General features: G+C 38.5%; 1 protein-coding gene across 1 annotated transcript; it reads right to left on the bottom strand.

Moving 5' to 3' along the window:
• Positions 1 to 270: 270 nt before the first annotated feature.
• Positions 271 to 6508, bottom strand: LOC128864495 (tektin-4). The gene is made up of 7 exons (XM_054104187.1): positions 6350 to 6508; positions 6224 to 6301; positions 5890 to 6164; positions 5599 to 5825; positions 1162 to 1456; positions 871 to 1093; positions 271 to 787 (listed from the first exon to the last, which is right to left on the bottom strand). Exons 1-7 carry the CDS (start codon positions 6395 to 6397, stop codon positions 410 to 412), a joined length of 1524 nt encoding a protein of 507 aa, XP_053960162.1. The 5' UTR covers positions 6398 to 6508; the 3' UTR covers positions 271 to 409.
• Positions 6509 to 13841: the final 7333 nt, after the last annotated feature.

Here is a 13841-nt window from a genome sequence, read left to right as displayed (position 1 = left end):
AAAACAATGCAAGTAGTCGTGAATAGCAAATATTGCCACATTTTTGAAATTCTATTTATCACATGGCTGGCTGTATATCGACCTGCCATATGACTCCCACATCTAGGTTCATAAAGATCGGGCACAATACGCTTAATTTCGGCTTCAATTGCCGCATAAGCCAATTTATCGTGAAATTACACGATTCAGATGTAAAATAAGGCAATACCAAAACTTCTACAATTAAATATAATGAGATTAGAAGATAGTCCAAAATAGATAGCAGCTCACTTGCTTTGAACATTTGAAATTAGATTATATTATGGTTTCAAAAGAATATGTCAAGTGTAGTATAAGTATAGGCATGATAGGCATGAGTGTTCTTTTACAAAGCTATTAGCGATAGGTAAATGTGATTATACACTTATAGTTACATGCTAGCAAATCCACTTAAGGCACTAGCTGATGGATAGTGTGAGCGTAGTAGCATGCAGCGGTCTCGATCCAACCACAATGTACGCCGCTTCAACATGATTTCACGTTCCAAAGTACTACGTGTTAGCATAAGGCCAGTTTTGATATCCTCTGCCGCGTCCAACTCGGATAACAAGGCCGTGACTCCGCTTTGTATTGTTGCCACCTCGTCGATGAGATCCTGTTGTGCAAAGTCACGACAATTATCGACGTTTGGTCTGAAGCTGCGATTATCCATACGAGTCTGAGCCACCTTCATTGCCGCATCAAGACTACGCACCGAGGCATGCAGTTGAGTGATGCGCGTCTCGGTGTCGGCGAGCTTTTGAAGGCACTGAAAACGGTTGAGATAATACAAATTAAAAAATATATATATGTATGTATGTATATTTTAATTTTAGAGTCTATTGAACATACATCACGTAATTCATTTTCGAATCGTTTCAGATTTTCTTGAGTACAGTTGATGCGCGCTACAAGAACACCTTCTACTACATCAGCCTGATTGCGTATATCACGTGCGGCATTCATTAAAATAGAGTTGAGTGTCTGACGTAGTTTTATAGATTTTTGTCGGCACTTCTCACATTCTTCTAATGTTTCCTTACTAAAATGTTCCCAATACTGCTCGGATGCTTGTCTGAACAAAACTTTATTTAATAAGGATCAAGAACTCATTAATATATAATATGTATATTTTATACTTACTCAGCTGGCTGGCGTATTGCGCCTGGTCGAAACATTATGGTTTTCGAAAAATTGTTAAGACTCACATTAGTGGTGTCAATTTCGTACGCTTCTTTTTTGTCGCTCCAATCATACTCAAGGCGTTGACGCGCTGTGCGATTCTCTACTTGCTGTTGCTCGAAATCCTCGAGCGTTTTTTTCAACTGTTGGCCGATCTCTGCAATAAGCGCCAATTCGTTGATAAGCTCTTCTTCAGGTAGATCTCTCACTAATTCAGTATCGGGTCGGCCGGCACGCTTTTCTAAGCACTCTTTGGCTAAAGCATAAAAAGTATATAAACAGTTTATTTTTTATTTATTTAGAGCAAAAAATATGTTTATAGACCACAATAATTATATCATAAATACAGTGTACAGTGGAGTATGCCTTATTTAGGTATTGTGATTTAATTTGGCAACTGCTTATACATTTCATTAGAATGAAAGATTGAGGTAAAAATTCATTGGATAAAAACTAACTGAGTGTTTTACATATGAGCAGCGTTTACAATTTGTGGAAACTTATTCAAAAACCCCGTTCAGGGATGATGCCTACTTAACGCTCAATTGCTTTGTGAAAAAGCAATTTGTGAATTGCGGAAAGTTCGCATTACACGCGGCACTAATGATAAACCATCAACTTCTGATATACCCTGAAAGGGCTCTGCTTACACTCTGTGTATGTTATTGTCCCCGATCTTCTATCCGGTGTTTTTTAGCTGCATGAGAACTATCGATATCGATAACTATGATTTGAGAGCTGAGTATTGCAAATTGTGTTGATATTTCTTCTCAGTAAGGTTTGGCAAGTCTCCATGAATCGTCCATTTTACGTGCGGTTTATACGCTAGCGGTATCTCGGTTTTTATTTCTTTCAAAAAGCGAAAGGAGCTGCCATTACGTGAACAGCGAGTGAATGGAAAATGGCATGAATCATCTACCGGATTATAAAAAAAATTCATTCGAACAATATTTCTGCATTGTATTATCATTTAAAGGCGAGCGGTCTGATGTTGACCACACCTTCTGAATTATTTTCATCATTCCAGAAAAATCTGAAAATATTTTTGAATCCCAATGGACTTCAACAAAGTCGGCATCTGTGTGTCAGTATTCCGATTGAATTTGTTTTGCGGTATCTTCGCTGTATTGCTTTAGCGGCTTTCAATACACATATTAAGTCGGGGAATAAATTCGTAGCGTTTTTCAGGAGCCAAAAATCAACATTTCCGACACCTGCTCTTTTTTGCTTTTCATCGGGGTCAAAAAGCTATCGAAGCAGCTCGGGGCATTTACGACGTGTATGAAGAAGGTTTCATAGGCGAGTCTACAGAATAGAAATTGTTTGCAAAGTTCAAAAATGACGACTTTCACGTCGATGACACGTCTCGCTGCGGAAGACCTTCTGAATTCGATGAAAAACGTCTCAAATCACTTTTGAAGGGGAACGGTCACCAAACCAGTTATGAATTGGCGGAAAAAATGAACTACGATCATAAAACGATTCTCAATCACCTTCATTCAATGGGATTTACCAAAAAATTGGTAGCCTGGGTGCCTCACGAGCTCAACGAAAAAACCCAAGAAAGTCGCCTTCAAATTGCTTCTCTGCATCTAGCCCGTCATGGAGCAACACGCCGTCATAAGCAGCGTTTTTTGTACCGAATTGTCACGGGAGATGAGAAATGGTTCCTATGCATCAATATAAACCAAAGAAAGAAGTGAGTCGCTCCAGGAGATACGCCAAAGCCTAGAGTCAAGTCGGATCTTCATTCAAAGAAGATCATGATATGTTTTTGGTGGGACTGGCAGGGCATGGTGCACTGGAAAATGCTCGAAAAGAATTCCCTACATTGCCCAGCTACACTGCGTGAATGAAGCTATTCGATTCAAAAGACCTGATCGACATGGTCAAACCATACTCCTTCAGGACAACGCCAGGACCCATGTTGCACAAGTCGTCAAAACCGCACTCAAAGAGCTTGAATAGGAGGTCCTTGAGCATCCGCAGTATTTTTTAGACCTTGCACCGGCCGATTACCATCTTTTCCACTCCTTTACAAACCATAAGAAGGGTGTTACCTTCGATAGCAAAAAGGTCCTTAAAGACTGGCTCAACAACTTTTTTGACACCAGACCAGGCAATTTGACTTCAAAATATTACCCTATAGTCAAATATTTCCCAAATATTCAGATATAAATATTCTGACCACCGCCGAAACCTACAGCAAGCTTCCCCAACATAAAATCAATAACATAACAAAATACTTAAACAGACATCATTTTAATCTACATAAAACTCACTGCCAAACTATCATGTTGAAAATTTTGCAATGGAATACATATGGGTACACATGGTAAATTCCACCTAAAACGGCCCTATGCAGAAAAAATTACTTTAGTTGTTTTTAGTTAAATTCAGTCAAATAATGTCTGCCAGAGAATAATATATATGGGAAAATCAAAAACTATATTTTTGCCATAAGTTTAATAAGTTTGGCAACACTGTGAACTTCGCCTATACTGAAAAGTGAGTTTACATTCTTTTTACGATGTGTCTTTATTTTGCATTTTCTTGTTCTTCCTTTATGACTATTGACAAAACCCCATTATATTTGAATATAATATGCTATTGCTTCCATTCTTTCAAAGTTTCGACATGGTACATTATAAAATAAAATTTTTATCGATTTTTTAAAACTTTAAAATTTTCGGTCACACCCGTCCCACTAAAAATTGAAAAAGTCCAATTAAATTGGTACTGTACATTATAATCACTTGATACTTTGCAATGATAACAAAGTATTCGTAGTAAATCGTTTGGTGACATTTTACTAATTTTTTATTCGCGTTTTGGCAATTCAGTAATATAAAATACTTGGTCACACCCGTCACATAAACGCGAAGTGCTTGTTTTTTTAATGGATTCGAAAATCAGAAAGCGAGAACAAAGGAAAAAACTTAAAAACAATAAAGAAAAATATGAACTGCATTTGGCTTTAGAGAGAACAAGAGATGCCAAAAAAATTACAATGGATGAAGCGACCTTGGAAGAAAAAAGGAGAAAAGATAAAGAAAGAAAGCGAAAGAGTAGACAACGCAAAAAGGATGAGCAGAAAGTATCAAGTGTTTTGAATACATCTGAAATTGGTAGCTTCAAATCACGTCGTTCATTGAAAAAAACAGTCAGATGGTATAGGGGCAACAGTAAAAAGAGCATTATGGACAGCCATTAAAGCTAGAGAATGTATTATGAAAACACCGCTGGACTGTTTCAAATATCTTGTTGCAAAACACAAATTGAATAAGATCAACGTTTTTTACGCATCAAAAGACGACATCGATCAGAATAGTTCTTTCTTAAACGAAAGATGAGAAAGCGTTAAAATGGTAAAGAACCTTCAAAAAATGCATGCCTTTAAAAGAGTAGATGCGGTCTCTGTATATGGTTCCTATTCATATTTATCTGAATTTAAACAAATTTCCTTGAAAAATACAGGTCTATAGTATTGTGATGTCAATGATAGCGAATAAAAAAATGAAATGCTATTTTATGTGTTTTTATTCATAATTGGATTCAATAAAAAGTTTTAGTTCAGCAATTTTTTTGAATTTTCATACTAGGTCACACCCGTCACATAGAGTGTCACACCCGTCCCTTTTTTTGAGCTTTTTTTTTTAAAGAAAAAATATAATGTTTTTAGAAAAGTAAGTATGACATACAACCAGAAAGACTTCAAACAATGTGCCCCTCCAACATTTCTATACGTATTCTTTGGAAAATTTTACAAAAACTTCAATGAGTGTAAAGTTTTGTTGAAAGCTTAAATATGTAAGGTCACACCCGTCACAGTCTTCAAATGGCAGCTATGGTCGGAAATGATGCATTTTCAGTATGTACTTGGTATCAAACAACTTGAATATTCACATGGCAGGGATTAGTGTCCTTTAATTTAAGTAACAGTTTTAAATTCTAAAATTATAACGAAAAATGTCAGTAACACGGTCACACCCGTCACAATGGAAATGACCACATATAACTAACTCCAACTCGAAATTATTCTAAGCTGAGATTTTTGGATCCGCCGATCCCATCGAAATGCTAAAAAATCCCACCGTTAAAAATGCACATTTAATGTACGAGTACACATAACTTTCTGAAAAAGGTTGATCTGGTCAGACGAATTTAACACATTCCCTTAAAGCAATTTATAAATTTCTTAGCATAAGTTGCAACGGGCGGCCGAAGTCTTCCATAGCGCTGTGTATTTGTATAATATTTAATTTATTGTACAAATAAAATATTATTATTACTATTTGTAGGGATATACACAATATAACCGAAACTTAATTAGCACACTAGCTACTACAAATAAATTAAAAATAAGTTAAATTTAATAAAAGCGCATGCATTACTCACCAATGGATTCTGGGACACCTAAAATAACAAGAGATTTTTTCAAACGAATTCGTTCTTCCTCCATTGTACTAATTTCGTCTGCCATATTTTTAATAGCTGTTTCGAGCGCAACCTTCCATTTACCCACCAATTGAGCCCGTTGCGTTAAGTTTTTCGTTGTTTCCGCCTGCGTTTTGTCGACCATTGCAGTTATGCGCATGAAAGCTGTTTTCGAGCTGTACTGATTCCTGCCAGTATTTCAATAAAGAGGTTAGCTAAATAAGACATAGGAATTCGCAAAGAATGAAATACTTGGTAGCTTTGTCGAAGATGTCGTTGGTTTTTTGTAAAATATCATGGTTTTTTGCTCGCCATTCATTTGGACTAAAACGTGTTATTGAGTAACGATCCACAACTGGCCGCGTCCCTGTTAGGCCAGCCATTGGGCTCCAATCCACTTTTCCTGTAGCCCACGGACCGATGGGTCCCATCGGCTTGAGCGCATCTTTAGAGGGAAGCTCATCGCCAGGTTGTGGAAGATAGCATGGCGGATTGTCAAATTCATCAGCTGTGGGATTTATTGCCAGCTATTGAGGTACGTAGTCTTAGAAAAATGAAATTATAAAACTTAAATTTTTTGAATTACAGCAATGTTCAACTCCTTATTGTCTGGCGGCTTCAAAGCTGCATCCATCGGCTTACACTCATCGATTAGATTCCGTTCCTATAAGATTCAGTTTGGTAAGTGAGAATAGAATATAATATTTTTTACCTGTTCCTCCTTTTCCAGAGCTTGATTTTCGTAGATATCACCTTCCATTTCAAATTTTAAAAATTAACAAATTAAATAACAACAAATTACGAAAAACAAATTTATTTCACTTCAAAATTATTCTCTATTACTGTTTTGACGAGGTAAACAATTTGGTAACTAAGCTATTTACCAGCCATATACAAACAAGTATATTTATCCAAGTGTACGTCATAATGAACAATATAGGAGGGCGGGGTGCAACACATGGAGTTAGGGCATGGCAAATATGTTTACGTATGGCTCGAAGTTGGTCGGAAGAATTGGTGGGGGAGTATTCTATGAGGAACTCCCCAACAAGCTCATGTTTAGGCTTCCGGACCACTCAGTTTTCCATGCGGATATAGCCGCAATTAAGGAAGCAGAGAATTGGTTGCTTACTCCTGTAATTACTCTAAAGGATGTTAATATCTTCTCCAACAGCCAAGCAGCAATTACAGCCTTATCTCGTGGTTTGTGCACTCGAAGTTAGTAGTGGAATGCCTGACTTCCTCTCAATTGCATCCGAATACTTCGATATTAGACTCATTTGGATTCCAGCTTAAACCATTTGTGGAAAAATTTTACGCAAAAATAATGAATTTCTTTATCCCCAAACTATCATAATTACGCCCGAATTAAATATGATGACGAGCTTAGTGAGTCGTTGTCGAGACGCACACATTTGCCAAAAAGTGACCGTAGAACTTCCCCTTTTCTTAAATTTGACTTCCGTCATATTTCTATTTTTGGGTCCATCATTTGCTTATTCGAATTAATTGCCTTAGTTTATTACAGAAATATCGCGTTTTTTACGTATTTAAATATTACCGATTTCGCTCATTGTCAAAATTGTTTATATGGTTTTTTGGCTATAACTCGTCGACTAATTGATATTTTTTTAATCTGTAAAAGCCAAATTATTGCTAGAGACCTGTGCAACAATTACAATTTTTGAAAAAATTGATTTCGAAAATTTTTGTGGTACTTATGAAACAATATACCGAAAATCGGCTCCGATTTCGAACTTCGAAGGCCGATTAAAAAAAAAACGAACTAACATAAAAAAACGGCGCGATACGGGTCTTCTAATTTCGCCTCTATTTTCACCCGCCACTCTCAGAATGGACCTAATTTTTGCTAACCTGAATTTGTTGCACAGTGTTATTTGACTTTTTTACATTCAGTTTCATGTTCGGAAAATGAATTTTTAGTAAAAATAAACAAAATAAACTATGAAAAGAAGCTATTTTTCTTGTTGCGGTTACACTGTGCAACAAATTCAGGTTAGCAAAAATTAGGTCCATTCTGAGAGCGGCGGGTGAAAATAGAGGCGAAATTAGAAGACCCGTATCGCGCCGTTTTTTTATGTTGGTTCGAATTTTTTTTTAATCGGCATTCAAAGTTCGAAATCGGAGCAAAATTGTTTATATGGTTTTTTGGCTATAACTCGTCGACTAATTGATATTTTTTCAATCTGTAAAAGCCAAATTATTGCTAGAGACCTGTGCAATAATTACAATTTTTGAAAAAATTGATTTCGAAAATTTTTGTGGTACTTATGAAACAATATACCGAAAATCGGCTCCGATTTCGAACTTCGAAGGCCGATTAAAAAAAAATTCGAACTAACATAAAAAAACGGCGCGATACGGGTCTTCTAATTTCGCCTCTATTTTCACCCGCCACTCTCAGAATGGACCTAATTTTTGCTAACCTGAATTTGTTGCACAGTGTAATTCGAACTTTAATTCATGTATTTAAGCTATTGTCAAAGCGACACGGTGCATTGTCTTGATGAAAAGAATTTTTTTATTATTTGTATTTTTGGGTCTTCTTTCACTATTTTTTTTTCCTGTAGCTGGTCTAAAAGGAAGAAGAATTTATTGTTTTACCAGTACACAAGTAATCCACAAGCAAATTTCCTTTCGCATCCCAAAAACTGATATATACACCTTCTTGCTGATTTCTGGACACGAACTCGTTGCGGAAACGAAGAAGCAGGTTCACACCACTCGTTAGCCTCCTGTTTAAAAGCTCTAAATGTTGCTGAGTAAGTCGCATTCCAATGCGAATGCCTACAACCAAGTATTGCTTACACTGTCTAATGAGATGCTTAGGACTTCTACTAAATCTCTTTCAGTTACTCGACGATTTTCCAATATGATATTCTGAATTTTTTTTTAATTTCTGGTGTTTTTGCTGGTTTTGGACATCCTTGACGTGGATCGTCTTGAAGGCTTGTCCTCGTTTAAATTCAGTAACCCATCTTCCAAAAATAAAAATTCAATCACTGCCCGATACTTGATTTTTACCATTGTAGAAAATATTGTGACACGTCGATACTAAATGGCTTGTAAACAAGGGACAAATTCACGGATTGAAATGAATCTTCACATACGTTTATATGAAGAGCGTACTAACATAATACAAAAAATTTGGGCTAGTAGCAACTTCCTCTCTTATCGAACTGCTAAACTTATTGAAACGCCCTAGTATAATAGTTATTTTATTTAATATTTATATCACATAAAAGAAGATAATTTCATACTTACCCTGCATGTACAAATTGTTTTACTTGAATCCTTATTTGATGCCTTGAATTAATAAAATACAGTTAAATTTATACTTTGTGCTATTCAAAATGTTACCTCAACTGCTTCGTTTGAGGGTGAGACATACTCTATGCCTTATAAGCTATCATACTTACAAGCTAAGCGGAAGCTGGCTGCCGCAGTTGGCACTGCTGGCTGCTTGTGATGCTACTGCTTAGAATGTTGATGTTGTTGCTACTGCTGCCTGTTGCTCTTATTGAACATGCGCGTAACTTGATCCTTATTATTTTTAGGCATATTAGATTGTTGTTTCATTTCTATTTTCGCAAGCGCATATGCTAGCTCAGCAATTCCCGGTGGTCCAAATTGTGATATTGTCAACATTTCCAGAGGATGTTTGCTTGAAAATACTTTGTTGACAATAACTAATTTTAACTTGCATACATAACTGCTGATAAAAATACATTATTACCTACATTAGTGGTCAAGAATGTAAGATCATTATCATTACAAAGCCGAGCATAGTTTCAGTTTTTTTTTTATGCGACTAAATGTCTCAATTTTTCCATTGTGAATTTAATTTGCTTTCATTAAAAATGTGTTTGCTTCACCCAACATTTTTTTAGAACATTGAACGTGTTTTTATTTTCTTTTATGTGCCAATACGTAGTTATAAACCTGAATATGAATGTCTGTTATTAAGTTTTTCTTACTTTTTATGAAATGTAAGACAACTGGTAAATATTTACATATTTTATACACCTATCCCATAAAGTCTTCGTACACCTTACAAATATTTTTAAATTGATTACAAACACAATATAAGTTTATAGTTGAAAACTATATTATTTTAGTTATTCACTCTTTCATAACTCCCATAAGTTACAAAAGCAAAAGAAATGGTCAAGATTCCTCGCTTTATTTTTTATATAACGGTAAGTAAGTACAGCAACATGTAAATATAGCAACCAGAAAGTTTGCGTGCAGTTTTAAAACCTATGGAGCTTTTTAAATAATATACAAGAACGAAAATTTATATAATATTTTGTGGGCTTGCCACGATGTGTAAGGATTTGACTCAATGTTTGGCAATGCGTTTACTAGTTTCTCTGTTTCCTCAGTTGTAATCTTCGCTCATTCTGTCCGTTTAACACTTCGTAAAACCTCCTTATTTGTTCTTACATGCTGTCGAATTCTTTTTTCTAATAGATCCAACAGATGCTCAATCGAATTGAGATTCTGTGACCGAGAGAGGTGCAAAGGTCCGAAAATCTTACGCAGAATCTTTCTCTCAAACACTTCAAACGTCGTTTCATTGGATGTTGTCATCGTCCAAGCTTCTGCGCTACGTTAGGACGGGCATGATGAGAGCATTGTAGAGTATTAGTTTTGTTCGTCGAGAGAGGACTTTACTGCTCAGTTGCCTACTTAGTCCAAAGTAGCACTTGTTGGCAAGAGAGATTCTACGTTGGATTTCAAGGCTGACATTGTTATCGGTGTTAATGCTGGTTCCTAAATAAACGAAGTCTTTTACAACCTCGAAATTATAACTGTCTACAGTGACGTGGCTGCCGATACGCGAGTGCGCCGACTGTTTGTTTGAAGACAGGAGGTACTTCGTTTTGTCCTCGTTCACCACAAAACCCATTCGCTTTGCCTCTTTATCCAGTTTGGAGAAGGCAGAACTAACAGCGCGGTTGTTAAGGCCGATGATATCGATATCATCGGCATACGCCAACAATTGTACGCTCTTATAAAATATTGTACCTGAGCGATTAAGTTCTGCGGCTCGTACGATGCTCTCCAGCATCAAGTTAAAGAAGTCACACGACAGCGAGTCACCCTGTCTGAAACCTCGTTTGACATCAAACGGCTCGGAGAGGTCCTTCCCAATTCTGACTGCGCTGCTGGTGTTGAGCAACGTCATCTTACATAGCCGTATTAGTTTTGCGGGGATACCAAATTCAGGCATAGCGGCATACAGGTAGCTCCGTTTCGTACTGTCGAATGCAGCTTTGAAGTCGACGAAAAGATGGTGTGTGTCGATTCTCCTTTCATGGGTCTTTTCCAAGATTTGGCGTATTGTGAATATTTGTTCGATGGTAGACTTTCCAGGTCTGAAGCCACACTGATAAGGTCCAATCAGTTGGTTGACGGTGGGCTTCAGCCTTTCACACAATACGCTCGCTAAAACCTTATAGGCGATATTTAGAAGACTAATCCCGCGGTAATTGGCACAAATTGCAGGATCGCCCTTCTTATGGATTGGGCAGAGCACACTTAAATTCCAATCGGCAGGCATGCTTTCATCCGACCATATTTTGCATAAGAGCTGATGCATGCACCTTACCAGCTCCTCGCCGCCATGTTTGAATAGCTTAGCCGGCAGTCCATCGGCGCCCGCGGCTTTGTTGTTCTTTAGCCGTGATATTGCTATTCTCACCTCGTCATGGTCGGGTAACGGAACGACAATTCCGTCGTCAACGATTGGGGTATCGGGATCTTCACATTCTCTATGACATGCGCAGATGTCACTGTTTAACAGGTTCGAGAAGTGTTCCCTCCATAATTTAAGATTGCTCTGTACGTCAGTCACCAGATCGCCGTCTTTGTTCTTACAGGCAAACGCCCCGGCCTTAAAACCTTCTGTAAGCCGCCGAGCTTTCTGATAGAATTTTCGGGCGTTGTTCCTATTGGCCAGCATCTCAAGCTCCTCGCACTCACGTATTTCGGTCTCTCGTTTCTTCTGTCGGATAATACGTCTCTCTTCCTTTTTCAGCTCTCTGTAGCGATCCCACATGGCTCGCGTTGCGCCCGATCGCAGCGTGGCTCTATAGGCGGCATCCTTTCTTTCTGCGGCAGCATGACATTCCTCGTCGTACCAATTGTTTTTTCGGGCTCGCCGGAATCCGATTCCTTCTTCGGCGGCGGTACGTAGGGAACGAGAAATGTTGCTCCATTGCTCCCGCATGCCGGTTTGTTGGGCAGTGCTCTCCGAGAGCAGGAGTGAGAGTCGAGTGACGAATCTTCTGGCTGTCTGTTGAGATTGCAGCTTTTCGATGTCGAACATTCTTTGCGTAGGTAGATGTACGTTTTCTGCTGCACAGAGGCGGGTGCGCAGTTTGGCTGCAACAAGGTAATGATCCGAGTCGATGTTGGGTCCTCGGATCGTACGTACATCTAATACACTAGAAGCGTGTCTTCCATCTATCACAACATGATCGATCTGGTTTCGCGTTTTTCGATCAGGAGACAGCCAGGTAGCTTGGTGTATCTTTTTATGCTGGAATCTGGTGCTGCAGACTACCATGTTTCGGGCCCCGGCGAAGTCGATCAGCCTCTGTCCGTTACCGGATGTTTCGTTGTGCAGGCTGAATTGTCCGACTGTGGGACCAAGAATTCCCTCCTTGCCCACCCTGGCGTTGAAGTCGCCAAGCACGATTTTTATGTCGTGGCGGGGGCAGCGCAAATTAGCGAGATGTTAAAAAATCGCGCTTTAATGCGGATTATTGCGAGACGCTCGTCCACCGGAGTGAACGACAGTACTCGGCGACGAAGTCTCTCTCCTACAACAAATCCGACACCGAAATTGCGCTCCTTTACATGGCAGCTGTAGTAGACGTCGCAAGGCCCTATGGTTTTCTTACCTTGCCCCGTCCATCGCATCTCTTAGATGACAGTGATGTCAGCCTTTACTCTCACGAGGACATCAACCTGCCGGGCAGAGGCACCTTCCCTATTAAGGGACCGGACATTCCAGGTGCATGCCCTCAAATCATATTCCTTATTTCGTTTGCAGGGGTCGTCATCAGTAAAGGCAGTTCTCATCCGAGGCTTTGCAGTTCTTTTCATTGGGGCGGATTTTTAAGTGGCGGGTCCCAAACCCAGCGCTCAACCAGCTATCCTGGAATGCTTCGCCTTCTCACGTTAGCTCACTCCCGAACGGGTGTTCGGAAGCTACCCAGAGGATACGTGGGATAATCCCGGCCGTTGTGAGCTGCTTGAACCATATGTAGAAGAATCGTCCTGGCCACTCCCAAGTGAATGGCGATCAGTAACTTTCCCCACTTGCGTGGACTTCTACACATGGAACCATCCTCCAATATCCAATTACGTACTAATAATTGACAACTAACAAAACAACTAAAACAGCAAAAACAATTACAAGGTAAATTAAATATTTCAAAGTAATATTTTCAAAGCCCACTTTAAATACAGTAGAAACTCGATTCATGCATGCCTCGATACCTGCGACATGTTTTTTTGTTTCATTGCGCACTCAGTACTTGCAACATTCGATAATTTCTACCTCGATACTTGCAAAATTTTTTGTTCTGTCTTTCTCGTTTGGTCCATTAATGCGTTAGCTAAAAACGTTCACGTTCATAAATCAACAATAAATCATATGAAAAAAAATGAACAAGCCATAAAGAAGTTTGTTAAGCGATCTGAATCCGGTCCAAGTAAAAGGAAAACTCTTAAGATTTCTGAGTTTCCAAAAATGGAAAAGACGTTGGAACATGGAACACGATGGCTAAAAATTTACAGGAAAAATTATCAAATAAGAGTGGATCCATTAATCCACTTTGAACAAACTTAACAAAACAATTTTAGATTTACGTTTGACAAAGGAGCAGATATGCATACAATGCCGATGAGACTGGCTCTAACCCGATAAGACTCTTGTGCGCTCAATAGAAACCTCGGTTCAGTAAGGAGCGAATAACGCTTGTACAATTACTGCTGGAAATCATAAAGTAAAAATACTTCATTAAAAAGTGTTACAGATATGCCTGTTGCCTACAAAGTAAATAAAAGTGCTTGGATGACCTTAGCTTAATTTGAAGAATGGTTTCACAGAGCATTTTTTCCAAAGGTGTGTTTATTTTTTGTCAAAACAAAGAATCCAGTTTTAATCC

Source organism: Anastrepha ludens, chromosome 5, assembly GCF_028408465.1.
Source record: "Anastrepha ludens isolate Willacy chromosome 5, idAnaLude1.1, whole genome shotgun sequence".
Lineage (NCBI taxonomy): Eukaryota > Metazoa > Arthropoda > Insecta > Diptera > Tephritidae > Anastrepha > Anastrepha ludens.
Note: the sequence above shows the minus strand (reverse complement) of the source record. Positions and strands in the feature narration are given on the sequence as shown.

Coding starts and splice junctions, on each gene's coding strand:
- LOC128864495 (XM_054104187.1), bottom strand. CDS start 6,397: ATGGAAGGTGATATCTACGAAAATCAAGCTCTGGAAAAGGAGGAACAG. Junction 5,826..5,889: donor ATCTTCGACAAAGCTACCAA/GTATTTCATTCT, acceptor AAATACTGGCAG/GAATCAGTACAGCTCGAAAA. Junction 788..870: donor TCGAAAATGAATTACGTGAT/GTATGTTCAATA, acceptor AACCGTTTTCAG/TGCCTTCAAAAGCTCGCCGA.